This window comes from Sardina pilchardus, chromosome 7 (genome assembly GCF_963854185.1).
Source record: "Sardina pilchardus chromosome 7, fSarPil1.1, whole genome shotgun sequence".
Classification (NCBI taxonomy): Eukaryota; Metazoa; Chordata; class Actinopteri; order Clupeiformes; family Clupeidae; genus Sardina; species Sardina pilchardus.
This window is the reverse complement of record NC_085000.1, coordinates 18,187,326-18,213,488: the sequence shown is the minus strand read 5'-3', so window position 1 is coordinate 18,213,488 and position 26,163 is coordinate 18,187,326. Positions and strand designations below refer to the sequence as shown.

The window sequence follows — 26,163 nt, the reverse complement described above, 5'->3', positions numbered from 1 at the left end:
TGAATGAGACGTATATTTCAGTAGTCTGGACAGTGTTTATTAGATAGATAGTATTCCTTTATTACAAGAAGGGGTAAAAACTTAAGCCATAGATAGAGGAAACTGAAACCACAAGATGAAGGTACTGGGTCATAAAATAACAAGCTGAAGGTCATAGAGTAACAAGCTGAAGTAAGGCCACAGGTAACTGGGCAACAGTGAGAGTAATTACCGTAATTTCCTGACTATTAGCCGCGGCTTATACATTGATTTTGCAAAATTTATTCCGCTATGAGGTTAATACAGGGGAGCAGTTAATATGGAGTTAATATGGTTTTGTTTCTTTTAACTTGCATAAAACACTGTCCTGCGGCTTATACACAATGTGACTTATATGTTGGAAATTACTGTACCTGGAGAAGTGAGGTAGGGGGATTCAGCACAGCAAATGCGACAATATCTGGAATTGTATCAGAAGCACAGAAATACACAAAAACGTTTCATGTAGTCCCATTGTTGAAAGTGTTATTTAACTTAACGGGTGGGAAAAGATGATTATTACAGTCAGGACTGAATATAGGAAGATCAGACAAATTAAACATTTACCTAAACTGTACATAAATCCAGTTCTGAACCTACTCCTGTGCTTGAGGAGCAGTGTGATGGGGGATAAGAGAGGGTTTTTTTTTATGTAATCAGTACAGCAAGTGAAACCAGTTTACAAAACTTGACAGCACACCAGTCTGTTTCAGGTGCTTGGTCAACCATTTTAATGCTAAGCTCAGAAATACCATTGGCATGTACTCATGCACGCACGCATGCACGTGTGCACACACACACACACACACACACACAAACACACGCACACTCTCTCTCTCTCACACACACACACACACACACACACACACACACACACAAACACACGCACACTCTCTCTCTCTCACACACACACACACACACACACACACACACACCCAAGTAGGTCAACATTAAATCGTTTGCACAATAAACATTGTGTTTATTAAGTGGGAGGTTACTGAGGTGGTTTTATCTCTGTGGTTAAATAAGGATGTGGATAGAATTGCATGATGCTAGAGATGTATTTTCAAATGTAGATCCTGTTTACTGAGAACAAACTGGAATACTTGTCCTTCAACTGCCCTGAGAACAAACATTTGTCTATGGGAATGATTGCATAGATGTACCATTGGAAGAAATGTTAGTTCTCAAAGATGGATCTCTGATAGCAGGAGACCTATATGATTTCAGTTGCCATCCATCAGGTTTGAAATTAAATATACATTTTGCCATAACTGACACATCAAAAAAGCTACATCATGGGCATAGAGTTATAACATACATAATATGAAACAGTACCAAAGTAAACTTTAGGCTAACCCTATATGGCAAGACACAGTGACACGGAAAATACTAGCTTCAGATATACTTGCTTGATATGAGACCTGTTGTGTAAATAATAATGTCACCATTTATGGGTACAGAAGCACTCCTACCAGCAGAGCTGTGTTATGGGTCAACATAGCTTAGCTTTTGTAAGGAGTTGGGGGTTAAGCAAAATCTCAAGATGTCACATGAGGCATGTAAAGATTTCTAATGGGTTTTTAAGATTTCCAAAATGTGTGTCTTGATTCGAATGATCAGAGATGACATTCACCATTAGTGAATTGATGGTACTCACTTATATTAATAAACTGCTCACAAAAAGAAAGGAAACTTGACTTTGGCCCATTATATCTCCCCTTTAGTAATACCAACCAGTAAAGTGTTTCATATCATTTTTAACGTTGATTTGTCACCTTTACAATGAGGTATAGCTTGTAAGCATAGGGCAATCATGGAATGAGCAACACAAGCAAACGTGTAAGTAGTGGCAACGAAAAATGTGCCAAAATGGCCTGTTATGCTGCTGGAATTCACCTTTGTTACTTCAAGCATTGACGATTGCACTCTCCCACAGAAATGAGGAAAACAAAACATGTTAGGCATACATTTGTTCATTTTATACTCAGTGTCAGGGTCCTCAGTAGCGTGTAGAGGATCCATATGCAGCCACAACAGCTTGGCATCTTCTTCTCATGCTGGTCACCAACCTGGCTACATTCTGCTGTGGGATGGCATTCCATTCCTCGATAAGGATCTGTTGTAAGTCAGCCAACCTGGTTTTGTTGGTGACTCTGGCACGTAGAGCACGCCCAAGCTGATCCCACAAGTGTTCACGGCAGGCCATTCGTTCCTCTCCACTCCCAAATTCTGGAGGTGCTCTCTGATGATCCCAGCTCTATGGGGGCGAGCGTTGTCATCCTGGAGGATGGCAATTGGTCCCATATTCTGGAGATATGGAATTGCCACTGGCTCCAGAATCTCATCCCGGTATCTAACTGCATGATGATTGCCTTCAATGATAACAAGGTCTGTCTTTCCAGTTAGGGAGATGTCACCCCACAGCAGAATGTAGCCAGGTTGGTGACCTGCATGAGAAGAAGGTGCCAAGCTGTTGTGGCTGCATATGGATCCTCTACACGCTACTGAGGACCCTGACACTGAGTATAAAATGAACAAATGTATGCCTAACATGTTTTGTTTTCCTCATTTCTGTGGGAGAGTGCAATCGTCAATGCTTGAAGTAACAAAGGTGAATTCCAACAGCATAACAGGCCATTTTGGCACATTTTTCATTGGCACTACTTACACGTTTGCTTGTGTTGCTCATTCCATGATTGCCCTATGCTTACAAGCTATACCTCATTGTAAAGGTGACAAATCAACGATAAAAATTATATGAAACACTTTACTGGTTGGTATTACTAAAGGGGAGATATAATGGGCCAAAGTCAAGTTTCCTTACTTTTTGTGAGCGGTTTAGTAGCACACAATGTAGTCTGTTATCATTCCCTTATTTTGATTTGGGGTATTCACAGATGTACCTTTTCAGCATCTGTATCCTACTCTGTCTTTATCTCTATGCCTCCAGAATAATGGTAATTATCCTATAATTGTGTAGAATTGTGGCAGAATAGGAGGGGTAGGCCCCAGCCGTGGCTCAACTGGCTGGGGCACCTGCACCACACGCCGGCGACCCGGGTTCGATTCCCGCCCCGTGGTCCTTTCCGGATTCCACCCCAGCTCTCTCTCCCACTCGCTTCCTGTCATTCTCTCTACTGTCCTGTCTAATTAAAGGCATAAAAAGCCCAAAAAAATAATCTTTAAAAAAAAAAAAAAATAGGAGGGGTAAGTATAGGGCAAGTGGTCACACTTTTAATTCCTCATATACTTGTAACAACATTTTAAAAATGAAGATGCTACATTGATGAAATGATGGTGACTATTCTAAATCCTTGTGGGTATTCTCCCCTGAACTGAATTGCAGCTGCAGGTGGTGAGGAGCATTGGCGGATCAGCAGACATCGACTTTGGTTCATTGCACAGTTGTGCAACATTAGGAAATCCTTTCTCAGGAGCAAATGAGGTAAAAGCATCAATTTTCGATGATTTTGCACAATCAAAAATCATTTTTAAATGGAAGAACTGAACATTTTTCATAGCGACAAGTCTGTAGATGTGTCCCATTCAGTATTTCCACCAACTCACTGTGTACGTCATGGCACTATATGAGGGCCATTAACACTTTGAATGCCATGCTGTTTTCGGAAGCTTTGTCCCAGAGTGCCAGCAATCTAGATCATTGTTGACGATTTTTGTAGAACCAGCGTATTTTAGCTATTCTAGGACACATATGATGGCTGGTTTCAAAGGTGAGAGTCTAAGCTCTCAGTCGGTACAAACCATTTATTTCTACATTCCTCTGTTCCTGAGAAATCCCAAGCTTTTTTTAGAAGTTATGCTACATAAATAAAGCATTCATAAAAAGTCAGTTTGACAGGTATAAGTAATGCCAGTTACAAGGCGACTAATTGTTTGACTAATTCCTTCCCGTAATGCATAGCAGGCTCAGGCCAAAATCTGTTGGGAGATAATGAACTTTATGCTCTCTTAAATTATCTCATAATTTCCTTTAAAGAAAAAAGCATAGGAGAACGTTGTCCAGATTCTACAACAAACGACACCAAGGCAGGTGTTGTACTGTGTGCAAATATTTGTCATGGTTTATCGACTTCTTGCCATTCCCCTCCCCCTCTCCCTTCTCAAAGCACTCAGTAACTGCACACCCCCAGAAAGTAGTGCAAGTGAGTGCAGTAGTGATGTTTGGATGTGAAATATGAAGATATAGCCCTAATTTAAATGATGGGCAAAGTGTGAGGTCTGAAGTCTAAATAAAACTAATGTAGTATGCAAAATGAGTCGATTCAATGGTCTCACTTGCCAAATGATGCCAACCCACTGACCTCATTGACTTACTTTGCATCTTACCTGGCATTTAAATTAAGGCCCATCATGGTTGACCTCAGTAGTATAGAGACTTAACTCTGGATGCAGTTTGCCTGCTAGTATAAAAACGTGCAGTGGATCTAGGTAGAGATTGATTAATTATCAGTCAAACAACCAGGAAGCAAGAGGCCGAAAGAACTGATATGGAAGTAGGCTGTTTCAAGAGAGAAGGAGTGTTATATGACATTAGTACATGATGATTTGTACTTGCTTGCTCATAAGTGGGTATTGTAAAGGAGTACTGATGGATTGGACGGTTGGAAGAATGACGTTTTTTTTTCACTCTCAAATAGGCTAACCATGCAGCTGAGTAAAAGTCACCCTGGTGCTGGGAAGTGTAGTGGGGTAGAGGAGGGGCACTGTTCTAAACTACAGCCCAGAAAGCTGGGCGACTGAAAAATAACCCAACGAGTAAAAACAACTCCACAAAATTACCCAGCAGCATACAGTAAACCCAATGCTTGAGTTGAGAAAATAACCCTGCATCAAATAACACTCAAGTCATACCCATTCAAAAATGACTATGACAATGATGGCCCCCACAGTGTCTCATTCCAGCAAATCTGGCTCACTGCCTAATAACAATTTGGCACCCCTAATTTAGACCTCAGCAATATACCAACCAACACCGATAGGATACATTGTCTGTTTGAAATACTGCTTTCGCAAACTGCTCCTCTGAGCATACTCTGGAACCCTGAATTAAGCAAAGTAAAATTCCGCCGCTGCTGAGAAACTAGTCCCTCAAAATGTAATATGATCATTGAGATGCAAGGCTGGTTTTATTTCCAACATTATTCTATCAGCACAAACTTCTACATCGATAGCAGACATGTGGACTCGAGTCACATGATTTTAATGACTCTGAAATTCGGTATGACTTGCGACTTGACTTGAATACAATTCACTCCAGACTTGATTAATACTTTGCCTCTTTGATTTGTAATGACTTGACATTTCTGGACTTGAGTCAAAAACTACATGTAGGCCACACAATCAACATAGAGTTAATAGTAGAATGGGTTGAGGATGACGTAGTCAGGCTAGGAAAACGCCCCCCTAAAGGAAAATGTGACACAAATGTGAAACAAAAACTAAATGTGTTGTGAATTGTTATCACCTGTTTGATTTGCATTGAGCTCAATGAGCATCAAACAGGCTAATAGGCCTACTGGAAAAAGCACCATGCTAATCTCTAGCTATGGTGAATTCCAAGGGAACTTTATCAGGATGCATAATATCCTGGATCCATGGAATAGCTAGCCTTAAAAAAATAAAAATCTGCCTGCCCCTATATTAACCCTATGTCTTAAATTCTCATAGGGTTACATTGGGGGTCAAATACTTCCTTCCCCCTAGCATTTAGGAAGAACATTTATTTATTTACGATACATTCTTCAATTTCTTCTTTTTGAATTAAGACATTAAGATCAATTGTCAAATTATGATTTTATATTCCTCTTTTTAGGCAACTTTAGCATGTTATCAAATACATTTTCTCCCCACTGTATCTCCAACTCTGCCAAACTTGTAGCCTATTCATTTATTCAAGATGAAAGCCTTATGACTCCTCACTTTGGCAATAGCCATATCTGTCAGGAAGAGAACAACAAGCAGATGTGAGCAGCGTATTATCTGAGGCTATGCCAACTTCCTGTTGCGTATACAGTTGCTTATTCTGTTGTACGTCAATGATAAAGCTCCCTGCCCTTCTTTTCATATGCTTATGATTCAGCTATTCTTTCACAAAAAAAAAACAATTAGGACAGAATATGTTTTTTGTTAATTTAATAAAAAGTATTTAGACCCCTCAATTAGTTATTGAATAAAACACCTTTTAGGAGCAACAATAGTCTTCTGGGAATGATCGTACAAGCTTGTCAGACATTTCTTTTGGAACCTTTATCCATTCCTAGAGACGCAAATGTTGAAGTTCAACCAGATTGAGTGGTGACTCCTGTATTTTCTTGATAATATGGTTTGGGTTGTTGTTAGCCTGGCCTGCATGCTTGCCTAGTATCTCCATTCACTTTTCATTTCAGTGAGATACTAGTCTGGCACCTGACAATACCCTATCTCTCGGACATCAGGGATGGTGAACCAATCAGCAATGAGAGGGGATCACACTTATAGTGTCAAAGTCAAAAGTGACTGTGGTAAACGGTAGATACAACACTTGGCCTACGGCCTCTCGGGCTTGTTGCTTTATATAACCCTCATACTATCACTATCACAGTGTCACCACCACTGTAACTCTACCTGACATTCAGTGTCTTTGTTACACTGTCAGTCCATCTTTATTAGGACTGTGCGATTTCTTCATTTGCATTCATAGCTCTCAAAATGATATATTACAATACTTACCAAGCCATGTCTCCACAAAGATTCTAGAACACACCTTTTTAGCAGCAATCATAGTTCTGAGGCAGGAACGTACCATCACTCTGTCCTTCCTTGTGTTCACTTTTTTGATGGATTGAGGTCCGGATTCTGGCTGGCTGGGCCACTCTAAAAATGTGACCCTGCAAAGCAAAATCAGTCGCTTGTCGCACAATACTATTTTGAGAAAATCCACAATAAACAAACTTCCGGGTTAAAATGTTGAATTTCACGTTTTCGCATAATCCGACAGTATACAGTCTACCGTTTCATATCATGAACTCATTTCAAGGAAAAACATAAGTTTTGACTGTTCAACCCGGTGAAGATTAAACACATTAACAGTCGTTACCGTTGTCCACAGCGCTTAAAAAGTTGATTTCTCCTCTTCTGCCATATTGTGACGGGAGAACCATGTCAACTTGGATGCGGTTATCTTAGCGATAGTTTCTGTAATACCTTCGATATACATATCGTTGGAAAGCTCAGTTTATGGTCGGTCATGTGAGCACAATAACTGAATTATGTAGATTTTACCAAAGCGGCTGGTTTCGCTTTGCAGGGTGACAATTGTCTATATCTCTGTTAACCATGTCTTGCCTTGTTTTGCTGTATGTTTTGGTTCATTATGTGGTCCAGTGCTGCCTATTGGGGCAGGTCTCTCGCGACTCTCGGCCTGACCTGTTCCTCCAGAATCAATGTATAGCCCCTCTTTTACTGTCCCCTGGATCCCAATATGCTTCTCTAAATGGCTTAGTACACTATGATCAAAATTAGTTACATCACCCCCATTACCTCTAATGATGTGCATGCTCCCACAGCTTCCACAGTGTTTGACCTTGTTACAAAGGCCAGGCTCACCACATGCCTCCTTGACCCTATGCCCACCTCACTGGTCAAGACTTGCCTGCCGGCTCTATGCTCCCTGCTGACTATAATAGATAGAAAAAAATAATAGATATGTCACTCCTTACTGGCTATATTCAGCCAAAACAGCAGCTATCACTCCTGTTTTTAAAAAGCCTTGAGCAGCCACTGACAGCTTTGTAAATACCGGCTCATTTCCATCCTTCCTTTAATCGCCAAACTCCTTGAGCACACTGCAATCAGTCAGCTCCAGGAACATAAACCATCATGACCTAAGGGAGGAGTTTCAGTCTGGGTTTATGGCAAACATAGTACTGTTCTGGTTAAAGAGAAACTATGCAGGATTGGCGATTTCATCTTAAGTTTCGGTTTCGTTTTTCATTTTCGCTCGTTTTATGCTTGCATATTTCTCTGCAGAGCTTCCCCGACAGCTTTAGCGTGTATATTTCTACATATGCTATATATAAATATATAAATTGCCAGCGTGGTTCTTCTTGTTCTTTATGCGTCTCAGCCTTCCAGATGTAAACAGGGAACGATCGTCTCCTGAACAAGTTGCAAGGTTGCAATTGCGGATAGGGACACTGGGGGCGGGAGCAAATATTACTGTTTTCGATAAAACTGGTCAGTCAAGCAAAACAACGATTTCTAAGCGATTTTATGACTATGACAAAGTTGCATAGGGTCTCTAAGGTCATGAATGACCTACTCCTAGCTGCTGACACAGGCCATTTCGGCATCCTCATCCTCATCCTCCTCGACCTCATAGCTGCATTCAACACTGTCTGTCATTGTTACCACCTACTGTATCATGACTAGAGGCATTACTTGCCATCACTGGTACAGCACTTTCCTTGTTTAAATCATACCTCAAGAGAACAGTCGGTCTCCATTGGCAACTTTAGTTTTCCCAATTCACTTCACCCTCATGGTGTCCCCCAGAGCTCTGTCCTAGGTCCTCTGCTCTTTATTATACATCCTCCTGCTTGGCCATATACTACGTCAACACGGCATACATTTCCACTGCAATGGTGATGCCACACAAATCTATTTCCATACCAAGCCCTCTGACACACTACCATCCTCCCACCTGGTTGGCTGTCTAAACAACACCATCAATAGCCGGATGACACAGACCTTTCTAAAACTCGACCAAGACAAGACAAAAGCCATCGTCATTTCCACCCATCATACTGAAAAAAACTGGCACATCCACAGCTACTGTATATTCCTGGTTACTTCACCACCACATCTGCCTTGGTGTCCTAGTCGATTCTACCCTCTACTTTGATTCCTATATTCATTGGCATCTCATCCAAAAGATTAGACAGCTTACAATAAAACTCTGCTGCTAGTGTGCTCAGCCATACTAGGTCATGGGATCACATAACCCACATCCTCCCGCAACTTGCCCCCAGTTCAATACCACATTCAATACAAAATCATCCTTTTTGTTAACTTATCTCTCCACAATCTGGCCCTAAATCTCCTAACCCCATATGCACGGCCCCGTCTAAACAGTACATTCCACCGATGCCCACCATGCTTTGCTCCATGGGTAACAGGGCTTGCCCTGGATTACCACTGCACATTGCTACAACGCTCTCAACCTTCAAAACCACACTCTTGTGTCTATGTATGTTTGTTCTCTGGTGTGCAGTGTCATCTGTGTCTGTGCTTCTGTATGTATGTATGTCCCCTGTGTTTGTATATCATGTTTGTATAATCAAGCCAGTGTAAATCTAGAAGCTACGGAGCCCAAAATGGGACAAGTTTAGTTTCATTTCATGTGCTCACCTGAAACTTTCATGTGCTCAATTCTGCACTCCTGTAGATTTTTTTTCTAAAAGTTTAGTTTCATGTGCATGGAACTTTCATCTGTGCATGCAAAAGTTTAGGGTGTGTAAGTGAAAAGTTTTATTTCATGTGCTCACAGAAAACCTTCATGTGCTCGCATGAGACTTTCATGAAGCACATGAAAATTTCATGTGAACACATGAAAGTTTTACATGTGTACATGAAACTAAACTAGATTTTTTTTAGTCATGTCCCCTTAGGGGCTCTGTAATACTAATAAGCTACACTACGTTAAGTCAATGAGTATTAACACCCTGGCTGTTGAACTTGCACCATCTTATCTGTGACTGTTCAGAAATGGTTTCCTGTGAGCAGCTGCATGAGATGGCGAGTAGGGTGCGCAGGAACTTCGAGAACGGAGATCTATGTGAAATCTTGCCGGGTTTCTCCTTTTAGATTTTTTACACTGGCCGCCAGCTCAACCATACATGGTCAACTATAAATACACAATTTTTCAACCACCACACGTACGCGTTGGAGGCTTTGCCGTTGATACTTCTCATTTACTTTTCTTGAGTTGATTTCAGGCTTTGCTGAAGAAAGTTGTGGGAGCATGGTGTCGCTTTGCTTGCATTGTTAGAGTCAAAAGTCGAGAAATATTCAACTTACCAAGTAGCAACATGAGCACCAGCCAATCGAACTGCGGTTAGGTTAATGAGCAACGATGGCTCTCAAAATAAAGGCCTACACACGGCTGGCGACATGACTGCAATTTATGGCTGATGACTGGCCATAAATTGAATAGAATAATAGAATGGAGCTACGCATATGGCAAGTGTAACAACGCTGCATCTTTCTAACCAACTCCTTTGTATTTTTCAGGGCAATTTTTTTACATCATAATAGAAAAAAGGGGTAATTCTCTGATATGACTGGTGTGTTACTCCACTGGCCAAAATGACATTGGTCTGAAGTGTGTAAACAACTGCTATTGGGCCAACATGGGGCCAACGTGTGCTTACTATCTCGGAACCCACCGTACGTGTGAAAAGGGTGTGACTATCAGCTAGAGGCTAGACTAATAAACCAATGTGGTTTCAGTATCAATTAGCGTATTTACATGCACACTAAAACAATTAGCCTACTGGCAATGATCGGTTAACTGGAATTATCCGTTTAAAGTCATACATGTCTCGCAGAAATCAGAATATTGACAGAAACCAACAAAAAAAATTATATCAGTTTATTCTGTTTACATGAGCACTTGAATAACTAGATAACTACAAAAACCCAGTAATAGTCAGATTTTACCCTTATCAGTCCTATAGGATTCCCATCAGATTTTGGAACCAGTACACCTCTGAAGTTCGCCTACAAAAAAGCTGCCATCGTGAGATCCAATATCTAGTGATTTTTTCCAATGGGAAAATAATATGGTGGTTTTGAATGATTGCACCTGTAAAACTCTCGCAGGGACGAAGAAGTCTGAAATGTGGGCACTTTGCTCAACACACTTTTGGAGCTTCGGTACATTAAAGGTGAACTATGCCAGTTTCGCTTCCCCCTAGTGCCTGTGAGCTGAAAAACCACACTTGCAAGTTTGTCCCACTGTGACGAGTGTTCCTCTAAGACGGCAAACTCAGAATTTTGCTATCCCAACGCCATGCAACTTGCCACCACTCTGGCCATAGGCAGTAGCTTCAATTAACACATGGATCTCCTTATATGGGCAAATATGGCAGGTTTGCTATAGAATCTTATACATAGATTAAAACAAGACAGGGCCCCCTACCAGAACACCTACCTGCATAGGTACACATATGTGCCTACACACACAAGACAGTGCTTACGCAACTTCAGAGGTCAGAGATAGCCTAATAAATAGCTGCATCATGGATTTAAATGTGGAACAAAAATATGTTTTAATTTGGATTATACAAAGTTTTGATTATCCAACTGGGTGTGTTATTGGAAATTTATAAATGTAATGTGCGCAAATATAATTTTAATAAAAAAATTCACAACCTCAGCCCAGGCAACACGGACCCCCTGCAATATCTGGTGGCCCCTATTGGGGTCCCCGGACCCCAGGTTAGAAACCACCATCTAGGAGTGTGCATGCGAACACGCTCAATGTCACCAATGTTCACTGCATTGGCGTTTTTGTTGGTATTTAGGCTAATGTTAATTCAATGCCTTAACCATAGAGATTTAAATTTCAACCAAATTCATGATTTTGATAGGAAACATCATATTAATGTCATCTTCCTGTTAATAGTCACTGCTGTTGTAAACTTCCTGGTTTGTGGCAGCACGTGTGAAGTTTGCTATGCTTTTAGTAACCTGACCCTGTTTAAGTAATTCGCATCAGTAAAGGCAAAATATTTGAGTATTTAAATTGCCCATGATGTAAGTCCTTGTCTGAAACACCGACCAGTTGAGAACATTTACATGCTCATGTTTATGCAAAATCGAGGCAACTCTGGCACCAGGAAGATAAGGCTACTGATGGTACTCCACACTGTAAACGGACAATAATGACATTGCTTTCTTCGACTGCTTTCCAGAGTTTTCAGAGACACCGAAAATGTCTGATTCAATGTCAAGTTTTTTACATATCGGAGATATTGTTTCCCTGTATGCTGAGGGTACAGTGAATGGCTTCATAAGTACGCTTGGGTAAGTGGCTTTAGCCTACCTTTTGTTGTTGAGTTTGATGTGATTTATTTAAACTATTTTGAAGCCATGATGGTGTGTTGGGTGGGTTCAAGCAGGTAGATTAGCCTGTAGCCTATCAAAAGAGAAGAGTGACATTCCCGGTAAATGTAATGTTCATTCGAAAATTGCACAGTTTATAACGCCGTTAAACCATGTCAGACCTGCCTCACAAAATATCTAAACTACTCTAGGTAAAAATAATTCACGCCTACCGATAGGACAGTTATCCAGCGCATCGCGTGAAACAGCTGACGTGTTGAACGCCAACCTATAAAGATTTGCCCAGTGTCTTTAAACTGGCTTAAATTAAATGTATTGGTGCTAAACATAAAGCCCAGCGCGCATAGGCTTAATGTTTCAGATTTTGGCATCCTCACCTAAAAGCTTAAAAGTGCCTTGGTGCTGAAAGACTAGGCTAGCCTGCTCCGTTATGGTTAGTAGCCTAATTATTGTAGGCTATAGTCTAGTGTCAATTACATGCCAAGTGTCTCGTGAGAACTAGACTACAATTTATTATTCAATGCTCTCACGACTCTCCTGTCAGAGCCTTGCTGATAACACCCAGTTGTTGCTTCATGGCGGTTCCCTTGAATTTCAAGGGCTAGCCTTCAGTCTAAAACTTTGAGGTGCTTTAATAATGTTTGCTTAGAAGAACTATACTGGCCACATTATTATTTTTAGAGTGTTCATGACAGCTACAGCAATATAGGCTATATATTTTTTACCATCTTACAAATTGTCAAAAGTAGGCTATAAGTCTCATGTAAACATATTTTTCATGTAAACATATTTTTCAGAAAAAAACTCATTTATGTTTTTAATCTCCACAGGGTTTTCAGGGTCTTTAAAAGTATAACATTTTATAATATGAAATGCAGGCTTTAACTAGCCTTATAGGGATGGTAGCCTAATGTCACCCTATAGGGTCTTTGGCACCATGACCTCGAGCCAAACACCCCCCAGAAGCTTTTTTCCCCCTTGGTCGAACATTGGTCGAGTTATCACTCTCAGCAGTGCTGTGCAGGCTCTAATGGAACCAACGGTTTATGTCATAAATTACCACACTACTAATGCCTGGAATGGTTCCAAACTTCTACAGTAGTACACATAGCGTCTGTAAATGAGGCATTTAAAAGTGTATAAGCACACCAGGAGTTTATTTAAATAACACTTGCTTGGCTTCTACTGTCTGCTGCTTCTGCTACTGTTGCGACTACATCGTGTGTGTGTGTGTGTGTGTGTGTGTGTGTGTGTGTGTGTGTGTGTGTGTGTGTGTGTGTGTGTGTGTGTGTGTGTGGATGCAGAGGTTTATGAGTACATATATGTTTGTCACTGACACACTAACAAAAAAAATAACTGCCGTTATGGGGGGAAAACCTGCAGTAAAAGAACGATGCAGTACAGTTAAGTTCTATGTCCAAATTCCTGCTTATGAGCGGCAAAGAATTCCCCATAAACTGTTGCTTTGATGCTTGAAAATCTGCGTAATTTTTTGTAAAGGAAGGTTCAAGAAGTTTTATTACAGATAGGCTATTGTATTTTTAAAGGAACACACCAACATTTTGGAAAATTAGCTTAGTTGCCATAGTATTCATCAGAATGACAGTATAGTTACAAGTAGGCTTAGAAATAGGTATGTCTGATTTTATAGTATTTGTGCATATTGTAATGACTGGTGACAACATGTAAGTAGGAGTAATATGTTGGAGTTCTTTATTGTTATTTTTAAGGCAAAACACATATTTGTGCACAACAAATGCTTTGTTTAATATTCTTAACTTGTTTAGTGACCTGGGGTCCAAATGACTCCAAAATAGTTGGAATAATTTGTGTTCAGTTTGTGCATGATTGTAGCCTGGGAACTAGACTAGTCTCTTTCACAGAGAGTCTGGCCTAGCTCCATTGACAAACATTTATTTCCTGGTTTGTGGACACTTAGCTTGAAGAGTTCAATCACTAACGTTTGGTAATAACGTATGATAACCGCGGGGGACACAACGATAACGATAGGCTTGAAACTTAAGCGTAATCGCTCTTGGGAACGCCCTCTGTTCGCTGATTGGGCGGAGTATGAATAGAAATGCAAATGAGCGGAAGTACCTTGTCAAGCGGGTCCAGGCTAGCATGATCGTGCACGCACCATTGTTTCTTATGTTATTAAGCGTTATTGGGGGCAGTGGGAGCAGCAACACAGAAGACTCTGTCCCCAAAAGGCCATAGTCTATTGCGGGGGATGGCAAGCTGATCGTTGGTAGAGGGCCGCAGGGACCTTGTGTCAGGATCTGGTCTGGACTGAGTTGACTTTTGCAACCCTGGTGGCCATTTGGTATATTGTCCTGTGTTTGTTTACTTTTGCTATTCCTGTCTGCCAATGCGTCTCCGCCCATTCCCTTATTTGGTCTGCACTTCCTGTCTTGTTAGTTTCCCTGTCTCTACTCACACCTGTTCCCACATCCAGCCAGACTCTGTCCCTGCATCAACGGGCTTCGAGCCAGTGTGCCAGGGGCTTTGGGTGGGCCACCTTTGCCTCCAGCCAGCCGCTCCCAAAATCCAGAACCCCAGCCTGCTGAGTTTCCGTTCCCCGGGTCCAGCTATTGTCCAGGGCTCACAATAGTCTATTCTGGGGAACTAGACTTGCCCTGAAGCCAACATCCACGTGGCTCCAGTCGTCGGCCAGTCCCGTTGCTTGACACCAGGCCTCCTGTCACCAGATCTCAGGTGCCTGTTTCCGTGTCCAGCCCTGAGGAGCCCGCTCCTCCTGTGCCAGCGGCCGAGTCCGCGGCTGTACCCGCTGCTGAGTCCGCGGCTGTACCCGCTGCTGAGTCCGCTGCTGTGCCCGCGGCTGAGTCCGCTGCTGTGCCCGCGGCTGAGTCCGCTGCTGTGCCCGCAGCCGAGTCTGCTGCAATATGTACAGATGAACTTCAGAAGCAGTTCATTTAAGCTCACGCTATTCAGATCATCCATAAGCTCCCGATTAAGCTGAGCAATTTTGCGTCTCGCATCGTTTAGTATACATGGGGTAACGAGAAGTGATTAACACCTCACGACCACCACCCGATCAATCGGATGAAAATCAAACTTGTTTGAAATCCTAGTCGCCCCTCGTCAGGTTATCGCACTGTCGAAGCAGTGTCACAAGCTGATTTATCTACACATGTGTGAACACAGATACAGAAGAGAAAACATGTACTGTAGACAACACGGAGCAGCTTCTTCTTTTTCACGTTGCAGTTCCGGGTACAAGAGTCTGACGTGTCATGTTTAGCAGTCAGATCGCACCCAAGCATTGGATCGTGTAGTGTGAGAACAGAAATCGTGCGATTCACTTGTACAGTATGAGCAGCAACTGTCCCGTGGCCCGTGGGTTAGGGTCCGGTGACTGAAATAATCGCACAGTGTCTGCCCAGCTTTAGCCAATCCTGGCCTGCACTAGCATAGTAAATAGTGTCGCACAATGCTTGCACACAATCACAGTTCTATGTACCGTTTTACTTTCCGCTGTCATCATAGGTAAAATGAAATACAAAATGTTCCCCCACACCAGACTTATGCAGCGCTGGTGCATCCTCCAACTCCAGGCTGCCTTCTACACTTGCTATTTCTTTCTTTTTTTTTAAGTATATTTTTTGGGCTTTTTTGCCTGTATTCATAGGACAGTGAAGAGTGAGACAGGAAACAAGTGGGAGAGAGAGATGGGGTGAGATCGGGAAATGACCGCAGGTCGGACTCGAACCTGGGTCCCCGTGGGCACTCGGACCCGTTCATGGCATGAGCGCTGTAGCCTGTTGCGCCACAGCGCCCCCATACACTTGCTATTTCTACACGTGACCTGCACTTATGGGCACGAGGCTACATTACGCATGACATGAACCGTCAAAACCGTACAATGCACACATTCCCCGAACTGAGCCAAGTGAACCGAACGGTTCCGATTTTTTGTCATGAACCGTGCCACCCCTAGAGTAATTCTTGTGTATGTAAAACTTGATCAGTGTGTTGTAATGTTTCCAAATGGCGAGACCCAATTCATTTTTGTGTGCATGTACTGTCCAGGCTTGTAGATGACCGTTGTGTAGTTGAACCAGCAGGAGGGGACCTTGAAAATCCTCCGAAAAAGTTCAGAGGTATGTATGTGTGTGTCTGTGTGTGTCTGTGTGTGTCTGTGTGTGTCTGTGTGTGTGTGTGTGTGTGTGTGTGTGTGTCTCTGTATGTCTGTCTGTCTGTTTGTCTGTCTGTCTGTCTGTCTGTCTGTCTGTCTGTCTGTCTGTCTGTCTGTGTGTGTGTGTGTGTGTGTGTGTGTGTGTGTGTGTGTGTGTGTGTGTGAGAATGTGTGTGTGTGTGTATACAGTATGTGTATGTATGTATGTATGTACTGTATGAATGTATGTATGTGTACTGTACTAAAGATGTGCACAGTCCAGCTGAACTGACTTTGAATGCAGTAGCTAAGGAGCTGTACTACTGTAGCATGAAGTACAGTACAGTAGGCTAAACAGTTGTGTTTCTCAGTTATTGACTGAATTTGTGTTTCAATCAGTTTTGTGATTTACAGTATAAGTATTTCACAGACATCTCCTTGAGCCTGGTCATTTGATGATATTTATATCCACTTCCACTTCCGCTTATTCATTTTTTTTTTTTTTTCTCGTGCCAGACTGCCTGTTCAAGGTGTGTCCCATGAACCGTTATTCAGCACAGAAGCAATTCTGGAAGGCCAAACAAGCTAAATATGAAAAAGACAAGATTGCTGATGTTGTGCTACTTCAGAAATTGCAGGTATTTTAGTGCAGCACCCACGCATTCATGCACATACACATACAAACTCAATTGTATTTGCATGTGCATTTACAAACAAGTTATAGACGATTTATCTTATCAGAATGTGCCATGGCTTTGAAAACAATAGTTAATGGAAACATGTAATCATATTCTAGTAGAATCAAACAACGAAATTAAATTATAAATAGATAGGATCTTGAACAGTGAGCAGTGAACAAGCATCTTGAAGATGTAAACAATCTGCTTTGTGCTACACAAGAAGCCATTACAAATAAACCCTTATATGATAGTGATTTTGGTTCTATTATTATAATTCATGTTATGCATGTAATTAGTTGTTATTTGTGAGACTCATCCTCAAACAAGCTCTCTCTCTTCACTGCTCCCAGCACGCATCTAACTTGGAGCAAAAGCAAAATGAGACGGAGAATAAGAAGGTCCATGGAGATGTTGTGAAATATGGAAACATTGTACAGGTAAAGCTATGAAGCTATGAAGTAGACACCAGTTATAAGAGCTACGTATCAGATATCTTATTCCGACTGTATGTTCTGTAATAGATGTGTGTTTTGAACTCTGAGAGAGAAAGTAGGAAAGTGTCAGCTGCTCCTTGACCTGTGGTTGCTATGGATAACTTTGATGCATTTGTCAATAGTATACACCCAGAAACCTTCAAGTGATGATAATGATCATAGAACACAACAGATGGTATGAGCAATTCAGAAGTTTATGTACATTAGCATTGTCATTTTTTCCCTGTATTTGTATCCCTTTGCAGATGGCCCATTCTAATTTCGGTACTCTAGTTCCGATGACATTCAGTCTAATAACTATGCCATGCCCCAACCAATTTTATTCATGAAAACTTCCTCATAAACTTTACATCATAGGCTATCTGGTAATATGATTGGTTGTGGAATTGGTGGCGTGAATTTATTTTACTACATGCAAGTAAATTCGAGAGTTGACGTCTCCTTCAGCTGGTAGAGAGGCAGGGGGAGGCACTAAACTATACGTTGTTCATCTTTACGTCACTTCACCTCACTTCACCTCACTTCACCTCACTGTGTGCTGTGTGTTCACTAATTCGGTTAAATTGGGTTAAATGCAGAGAACTGAATTTCCCTCACGGGATCAAAAAAGTATATATTCTATTCTATTCTATTCTATGTATAGTTTTGAAATATGGAATTTCCTGACATTTTAGAGGTCATCTTGGAGTTTGCGTTCTACTGAGTTTCATACAGTATAAGAGATACAGCTTGACAAACAGCAAAAATGGATTCAGCAGAAAAAAATACCCCCGAGAAATGCATTTTTTATTTTAAATGCCCGAGCGTGTCAAATTTTCTGAAAATAAACTTAGTCTATAGGGGATGGAGTAGGAGATGAAGACAACTTGACAAGAGGTAGAGGATGTACAGGACTGAGCAGTGATCATATTTTGTGCAGCTATGCGGTACATCTAGTTAAATGAATAATCAATAGTGCACATTTTAAAATGTGTGTGTCTGATCTGGTCAGTAACTGAATGCTCCTTGGCACAAATGATGTAATGGCACGTTTTTTTTTTAATTTGTTCGGGGCATTCAAAATCTACGTCAAGAGGGGAAGGGAGAAAACTCTGAGAAAAGTGGGTGGGATGGATCATCCAGTATGCTCAGGGCCAAATTGAGGGTATACTGTTCTGTGAGGTTGGAGATGATTTTAACGTCAGATCCAGTAATTTTCGTATTACTGTAATTATGTATTAGTGCCCTAATTTGATGTAATTGTTCTGGGTAAACTGAGAAAATTCTTTAAATTGACGTGTGGATCTTCATACAACTGTGTGTACAAATTATTAAATATAAACTAATTAAAGTATTCCTTTAGAATAACAAACGTACATGTAAGTATTTGTCTTCACTGATGTGAAGAGATGAGAGCAGTAAAGCAGAAGTGACATTGTCATTGGTGCCCCAAAAGATGAGATTGTTGAAGATTATGATATCATGTCTCCACAGCTGCTGCATATGAAGAGCAATAAATACCTGACGGTGAATAAGCGCTTGCCTGCATTACTTGAGAAGAACGCAATGCGAGTAACACTGGACGGCACTGGCAATGAGGGTTCCTGGCTCTTCGTACAGCCATTCTGGAAGCTTAGGGCCAATGGAGACAATGTAAGGCTTTCTGTGTAATTTCTGACCGACAAACAAATAAAAAACACAAGGACATACTTGCCTCTTGCTAATGTTTTGCCTTTTTTGGGTTCATTTGCAATGAATAACCATGCTCATCATTTGCTGTTTCAGGTAGTGGTAGGGGATAAGGTCGTTCTGAATCCAGTAAATGCAGGGCAGCCTCTACATGCAAGCGATTATGAGCTGTCTGACCACGCAGGATGCAAAGAGGTAATGATGGGGCTATATGATTTCATCCAAGTGCACATACTTTAAAGCAGAAATCTAAAACATTTCTGTCACATTTGAGCAGTAGGGAGATAGTGATGTTTAGGCTACACACCCTTACAGAAATGTCAAGTTTCTGGGGAGCAGTTGCCGCAAATTTGTGGCAAGGTCATATTTTCATATCCAAATTAGGGTTCCGGCATAGAGTTGCGGTCAATCTTTGGCAATGTTGCAGCAAATTTGCAGCAATTATGCAAATGAGGTTTGTTACCAGAAATTCACTGGAAGTTTGCCATTATTGGCCAAGTGTGGTTGCAAATCACTGGAAAGCAAGAAAGTGCTATAGTATATATGGGATACCCAGGATTTTTAAAATACCAAGGTCAAGGCCATTGCTAAATTTTGTGCACCCAGAAATGCTAGCGGGGTTCTTCCGAGCCCTCTGATCATGTATTATATAAAGTGCTTTATACTGAAAACAATGGCAACTAGATTTTTGGATCTTGATAAAAGATTAATAGCACTTGGTTAGATTTTATTAGTGAAGCAGTGCAGTACAGGACTGCTTCTGGTCAGCCATATTCTTAGGATACCTAGTATATTACTTAAGGTAGGGATTAGGGAGGAGTTCATTGATTAATCAGTGAAGGCGAGTTTCACATTTTTTTGAATGTTTAACACACTGTAAAGCGCCATGAGACATGTGTAATGTTTTGGTGCTCTATAAGTGAAATTAAATTGAAATTGAATTGAAATTTTTCCCTTGCAGGTTAACTCGGTAAATAGCAACACTAGCTGGAAGATCAACCTCTTCATGATGTTTAGTGACCACAGAGATGACGTCTTAAAAGGAGTATGTTCGTTCGTTTTCCTGCCACTCTGTTATACAGTATATTTTCTTTCATATTTTCTGAACCAAGAAGGTGTTGGGTTTTTGTTTTTGTTTTTGGCAAGGAAATTATGGATTTATATTATGAATTATAAATATGCATTTCTGGTAGGGCGATGTTGTCCGTCTTTTCCACGCTGAACAAGAGAAGTTCTTGACATGTGACGAGTATAAATCTAAACTCCATGTGTTCCTGCGTACAACGTTGCGTCAGTCTGCTACCTCCGCTACTAGCTCCAACGCACTGTGGGAGGTGGAGGTGAGTATCAGGACTTGATTAGGACTTTAATTGTACATTTGAGTTATAACTTTCTCTCCAAGCTAGTAAAGGCACTATGACAAGGCCATTCTTAATTATTATTTTGTAGGTGGTGCACCACGATCCCTGCAGAGGAGGTGCAGGCCACTGGAACAGCCTGTACCGCTTCAAGCACCTTGCTACTGGGCACTACTTGGCAGCAGAGGTAGAGTTTATTATTATTATTATAACGAGACATTCTCCTTCACAATGCTAATGATTTTGTACAAAATGAGAATGAGATTGTAGTTAACCACTGGATTGTTATGAGTTGTGAATATAGAATTTCATTTCAGGCCACAGAAAACCAAAACAACAACAAAAAAAAAACATTTCACATGGGACTTGGGGAAAGCTTTCAGAGCAGATGATGATTTTACTTTAGCTTGCCCTCCCTTCTTTAAATTGCAGAAAGAAATAGTAGTATAGGAAGTACAGTATATTTGAAGCTTCATGAACAAAGAAAAACACACGAAACAGGTCACTAATAGCCGTGATAATGTAGGGGATTTTATCTCTTTCTCATAGGAAAATCCTGGTTATAAAGGAGATAGTGTTGACATCCAAACAATTGTGAGTATTTACCTGGGTGTTACATTCTGAATATGGTTCCTCTAATGATTTTACTACTTCATCAACACTTACACACGTATGGCTGTTTATATGGACACATTGTTCAGGGCTAGTTCACTATGGGCTAGACTGACTCTGCTCACCTGTAGGCCTCTCTGCTTTTAGTCTGGAACACTCAATGTATCAAAGTTTCACTTAGCCATTAGGATGATCAGGAAAGATTTTTTTTTTATTGTGTGTACAATTTACTCTCTACTTTAACAGTATAGTATTTATCACATAATAGTCATTGTACTTGGAAGTGGCATGATTTGCATATGATGGTCATTAGCATTGTGTATTGTATTGTGTTCAACACATTAGAAGATTTTTTATCTTTACAAGATTTTATCTTTATTTGTATGCTTTTCTTCTTTAACAAAAGTACTGAGTTGAAGAACACTGTTTATCCTTAGGTGGACAGTACCAGGAACAACAAATGGAGCCTTGGGGAGCAAATCAAATACAAACTTGTGGCAGTGCCCCATGGTAGTGACATTGCTTCATTATTTGAACTGGACCCCACCACCCTGCAGAAGACAGACTCTTTTGTGCCAAGGTACACCATCGTTATCACAATGCATCTTACAGTTAATATGAGGCTTAAAATGGTCCTTTCAAGAGACATACAGTTTGAAGTGTAACTAACTATGCCAGGAATTGACCCCACTGTTTCACCACTGTTTAAAGTTGCTTACATTTTCAAAAAATAACTGCATGCCATAATCATCAGTGTTTGAAATTGCTTTGAGTCCCCAGAGGGTTATCAAGTTATAATTAAACTAGTCCTTTTTCTACAATTCTGTTCACAGAAACTCATATGTGAGGCTTCGCCATCTATGTACCAATACATGGATACAAAGCACCAATGCACCCATAGACATCGACGAGGAGAGACCCATTCGGCTTATGGTGTGTTTTTGAAAATACATTCTTTTCCTTAAAGGAACACACCGCCATTTATGAAATTGGGTTAGTCACGTCTCCAAAAGTGAGAAAAATACGTTTTTGTCTTAGTCAGGCAGTGCCTTGTGAGTAAAATTGAGTCAACAAAAACAAAAATGTTGTGGCTGCCTCTGTGTTCAGAACGAGGAGAAGTGGCAATGTAGATTAAGACAAGGCGATTTCCTAGGCAGGTCTTCATGTGGGACTATATTTGGGAGAAGCACAGGTGAAGCACTGGTACTTGGGTGCAGTGAAGAAGTAATTATGGATTTTTTTTTTTATTGGCTCACCTTTACTCGCAACATGCTTTTCCATTCAGTATGCTATGCTACGCTAGCGGGGGTGCTGCCAGAATAAGACGATGCATGTACTCTACAGAGACAAAAATGTTTTTGCTCACTTATCTAAGTCCAGGGGAGATGGTGAATAACCCAATTTTATAAAGCGGTGGCATGTTCCTTTAATGTGATACCTTAATAATTGTGTGGGTTTTATTTGTGTAGTTTATGCATTCTTTTTCTGACAACAGCTCGGAACTTGCCCTACAAAAGAAGATAAAGAGGCCTTTGCTATTGTGTCTGTGCCAGTGATGGAGATCCGAGACTTGGACTTTGCCAACGATGCTAGTGTCATGTTAAGCACCATGGTGGATCACTTCAGTGCAGGCTTTATCAGTCAGAATGACAGGAGGTACAACTATTTTATCAGCATATATTTTTATATTTTCTATAATGTATTATCACTGTTTTGTGTAGCTTTTTGACTGTCCTAGTCTGTCTTGGTATGTATTTGTAGTGTCTGTCTTGTGTGAATTTGGACATGGGTCTGTCTGACAAATAAACTGAATTGAATTGAATTGAATTGAACTGAACTATGTGGCTGTCAAATGCATACAGTATATGTGAAATGTGGAAGCTTCTAAGTTGATGCCATTTAGATCCAATGTTTTTTTGAGAGGTATTTATCTCTGTAATGTTGATGCTGTCTTTGTGATCCTGTAGATTCGCTATTAAACTCCTGGAGGACTTGGTGTTCTTCGTGGTGGACCAGGCAAATAATGGCCAACCTGTGCTCGAAGTGGTGATGTCAAAAGCAAATCGGGAACGACAGAAGCTTATGAGGGAACAAAACATACTTAAACAGGTATTCTACTCATTTCAGAGGATTAAGTGTGTTTTAATCATGAAAATAGTTACTGTATTTATTTACAGTATCTATTTTTCTATCTAATGTTACACAAATTCAAAATATCCTAAATATTAAATCATTTGATGAACTGGTAATTGTTACATGGACCCAAAAGACCTCAGCCAAGTGGCCCAAACAAGTCCCTTGTTTTAAAGAAGAAGATTTTATCTAGATTCTCTGAATATTTTAATGGTATAATATGTACTGTACGTGATTGTAAAGATGCTGACTCATCTTCTTTGATTTAGGATTCAATTTTAATCAAATGCTTTTTGCACATGTACCTGGCAATTAGCTGAGGCAGGTTGTTAATTGTTGGCAGGTGTAGGTAATGAGTTAATTGGGCCACACCCATTTTGATGCTCTTTAAAAGGCGTTGGTTTTGTGAGAGTCTGATTTGTGTGCAAGTTATTCTGTATTGTCCATTTTTGATAAATTAAAGAAAGGAGGTGTTTACTACAGAACAATATCCAGTTGTATATTAAAAAAAAAACCAAGATGATTGACACTGTTTTCACAATTATGAAATTATTATGCCCCTCTTGGATGCTGGGAGTGGGAACCCTGTCAACAAAAATAAATGTCATGTCATGAATAAGTTCATTCACAATGTTATACTGTACTGTATACTGTGACATTAACTGTTATATCATCTGCCCAGATATTTGGGATTGTTAAAGTTCCATTTAAGGACAGACCTGGTGAGGGCCCTCTGCTTCGGCTGGAGGAGCTTTCAGACCAGAAGAATTTGCTGTACCAGTACATGTTCCGCCTCTGCTACCGAGTCCTCCGGCACTCACAGGAAGATTATCGCAAGAACCAGGTGAATGTGAATATGTTTAGTACACACACAGTGAGTGACACCAGTCCATAATTTCAATCAATGAACTTACCATCATGCCATGCCAAACCATACTTTTTCCCAATCAGTTCATTACCAGCAAAATTTGCGTTTTAATATTTTTGGTTTTCTGTCTCATTTAAAAGTGACTGTTCCCAAACTGGTTAGAAGCTGAATAGAACACTAGTTAATATTGTGCAATGTAGGTCTGTGTGACATGATGATATAAGGTAGATGGAATACTTATGGCCATTATGTTTTTTTTAAAGAGCTATACATCATTTTTAAGTATTACCAACCGTCTCTGGTATTACCATCATCACAATGATTCGGCTTGCCATGTCTGTCTATATGGTAGCTCTGGACTAAAAATCTACTAGTCATAATGAACAGCCTCTTAAATGATGCTGTTATTACATTCTGTAATATCATGCTTGGAGCTAAAATAGTGAAATGAGTATGAGTATGAGTATGAGTATGGCTCTGTTCACTCTTATTATGGGGAATGGGCATATTTCTATTATTTTTTAATCCTTCACCAGTGATTGGCATCCCACAAAAGGTTTTTGGTGTGTGTTACTCTTGGTTTATATGTTCTCTTGAACTGTCTCAATGTAAATAGGAGTACATTGCAAAGCAGTTTGGAGTGATGCAATCTCAGATAGGGTATGACATCCTCGCTGAAGACACCATCACTGCATTACTACACAACAACCGAAAACTACTGGAAAAGCACATCACGAAAACAGAGGTGGAGACATTTGTGAGTCTGGTGCGACGGAACAGGGAGCCAAGGTACATGCTACTCTTCTATGGATGTACAAAAGTACCCGGAGTCCACAATGCAAAATGCAAAAATTGTACACAATGCAAATAAAAAAAAAAAATACTATTGGAATATGATTTTAATATGACATCATCATCATGACTCGCAAGTGACGGGGGCAGCCGTGGCCTACTGGTTAGGGCTTCGGGCTTGTAACCAGAGGATTGCTTGTTCGATCCCAGACCAGTCCACGGCTGAAGTGCCCTTGAGCAAGGTACCTAGCCCCTCACTGCTCCCCGAGCGCCGCTGGTTGGGCAGGCAGCTCGATGCTCTGGGTTGTGTGATTCACCTCACTGTGTGTTCACTGTGTGCTGTGTGTTCACTAATTCGGTTAAATTGGGTTAAATGTAGAGAACTGAATTTCCCTCATGGGATCAAAAAAGTATATATTCTATTCTATTCTATTCTATGATGATGTTAGTGATTATTATTATTCCATATAATAACCAATAAGGATTGGCTGCTAACATGTCCGCTTGGTATGTATAGGTTTCTGGATTATCTCTCAGACCTGTGCGTGTCGAACAATGTGGCAATCCCAGTTACCCAGGAGCTCATCTGTAAGTGTGTGTTGGACCCAAACAACCAGGACATCCTCATAAAGACAGAGTAAGACTTTGCTGACATTGCTCCTTTCTCAATGTTGTATTTATTGTTGAAAAAGTCCCGCACTCTGTTCATTATGCTTGACAAAACTTTATTTCACGACATTTCGGTCGTACAGACCTTCCTTAGGAACAATGGCGTGTATATCATCTCAGATGGTTCCGCAACCGCAACACGCTGTCCACATTTGTCCGATACGGCTGCAGCACAAACTGGTTAGGGGGCAGCCGTGGCCTACTGGTTAGGGCTTTGAGCTTGTAACCGGAGGGTTGCTGGTTCGATCCCCGACCAGTCCCACGGCCCTTGAGCAAGGGATCTACTGTAACCCCTCACTGCTCCCTGAGCGCCGCTGGTTGGGCAGGCAGCTCACCGCTCTGGGTTAGTGTGTGATTAGTGTGTGTTCACTAATTTGGTTAAATTGGGTTAAATGCAGGGAACGAATTTCCCTAATGCGATCAGAAAAGTATATATGCTTATGTATATATACTATACTTAAATGAGTTTGGGGTCTCCAGTGGATCCAAACCGCTCCTCTTTGGGGGCATGGAATGGATACTATGATCTAATTCGGAGAAGAGGGCAAGTCGTAGCAACAGTGTATTGGATACAAACAAATCCAACATAGTGAGGACATGTTCT

At 40.9% G+C, this 26,163-nt stretch overlaps 1 protein-coding gene across 3 annotated transcripts in view; it reads left to right on the top strand.

Annotated features, from left to right (window-relative positions):
- The first annotated feature begins 3,342 nt into the window (after nucleotides 1–3,342).
- Nucleotides 3,343–26,163, top strand: part of itpr3 (inositol 1,4,5-trisphosphate receptor, type 3) — a 52,125-nt gene continuing 29,304 nt past the window's right edge. Inside the window, exons 1-18 of one of the 3 annotated variants that reach the window (XM_062541026.1) lie at nucleotides 3,343–3,466; nucleotides 11,997–12,108; nucleotides 16,201–16,271; nucleotides 16,802–16,923; nucleotides 17,316–17,402; nucleotides 18,933–19,091; nucleotides 19,224–19,322; nucleotides 20,089–20,172; nucleotides 20,321–20,467; nucleotides 20,577–20,672; nucleotides 21,035–21,079; nucleotides 21,535–21,677; nucleotides 21,931–22,030; nucleotides 22,593–22,753; nucleotides 23,065–23,206; nucleotides 23,913–24,074; nucleotides 24,715–24,887; nucleotides 25,408–25,527. In XM_062541026.1, the coding sequence (XP_062397010.1) occupies nucleotides 12,017–12,108; nucleotides 16,201–16,271; nucleotides 16,802–16,923; nucleotides 17,316–17,402; nucleotides 18,933–19,091; nucleotides 19,224–19,322; nucleotides 20,089–20,172; nucleotides 20,321–20,467; nucleotides 20,577–20,672; nucleotides 21,035–21,079; nucleotides 21,535–21,677; nucleotides 21,931–22,030; nucleotides 22,593–22,753; nucleotides 23,065–23,206; nucleotides 23,913–24,074; nucleotides 24,715–24,887; nucleotides 25,408–25,527 (2,003 nt within the window). In that variant the 5' untranslated portion in view covers nucleotides 3,343–3,466; nucleotides 11,997–12,016. Of the gene's footprint in view, nucleotides 3,467–11,981; nucleotides 12,109–16,200; nucleotides 16,272–16,801; nucleotides 16,924–17,315; nucleotides 17,403–18,932; nucleotides 19,092–19,223; nucleotides 19,323–20,088; nucleotides 20,173–20,320; nucleotides 20,468–20,576; nucleotides 20,673–21,034; nucleotides 21,080–21,534; nucleotides 21,678–21,930; nucleotides 22,031–22,592; nucleotides 22,754–23,064; nucleotides 23,207–23,912; nucleotides 24,075–24,714; nucleotides 24,888–25,407; nucleotides 25,528–26,163 lie in introns of those variants that run through there. The other 2 variants (XM_062541024.1, XM_062541025.1) reach the window with 2 other exon arrangements.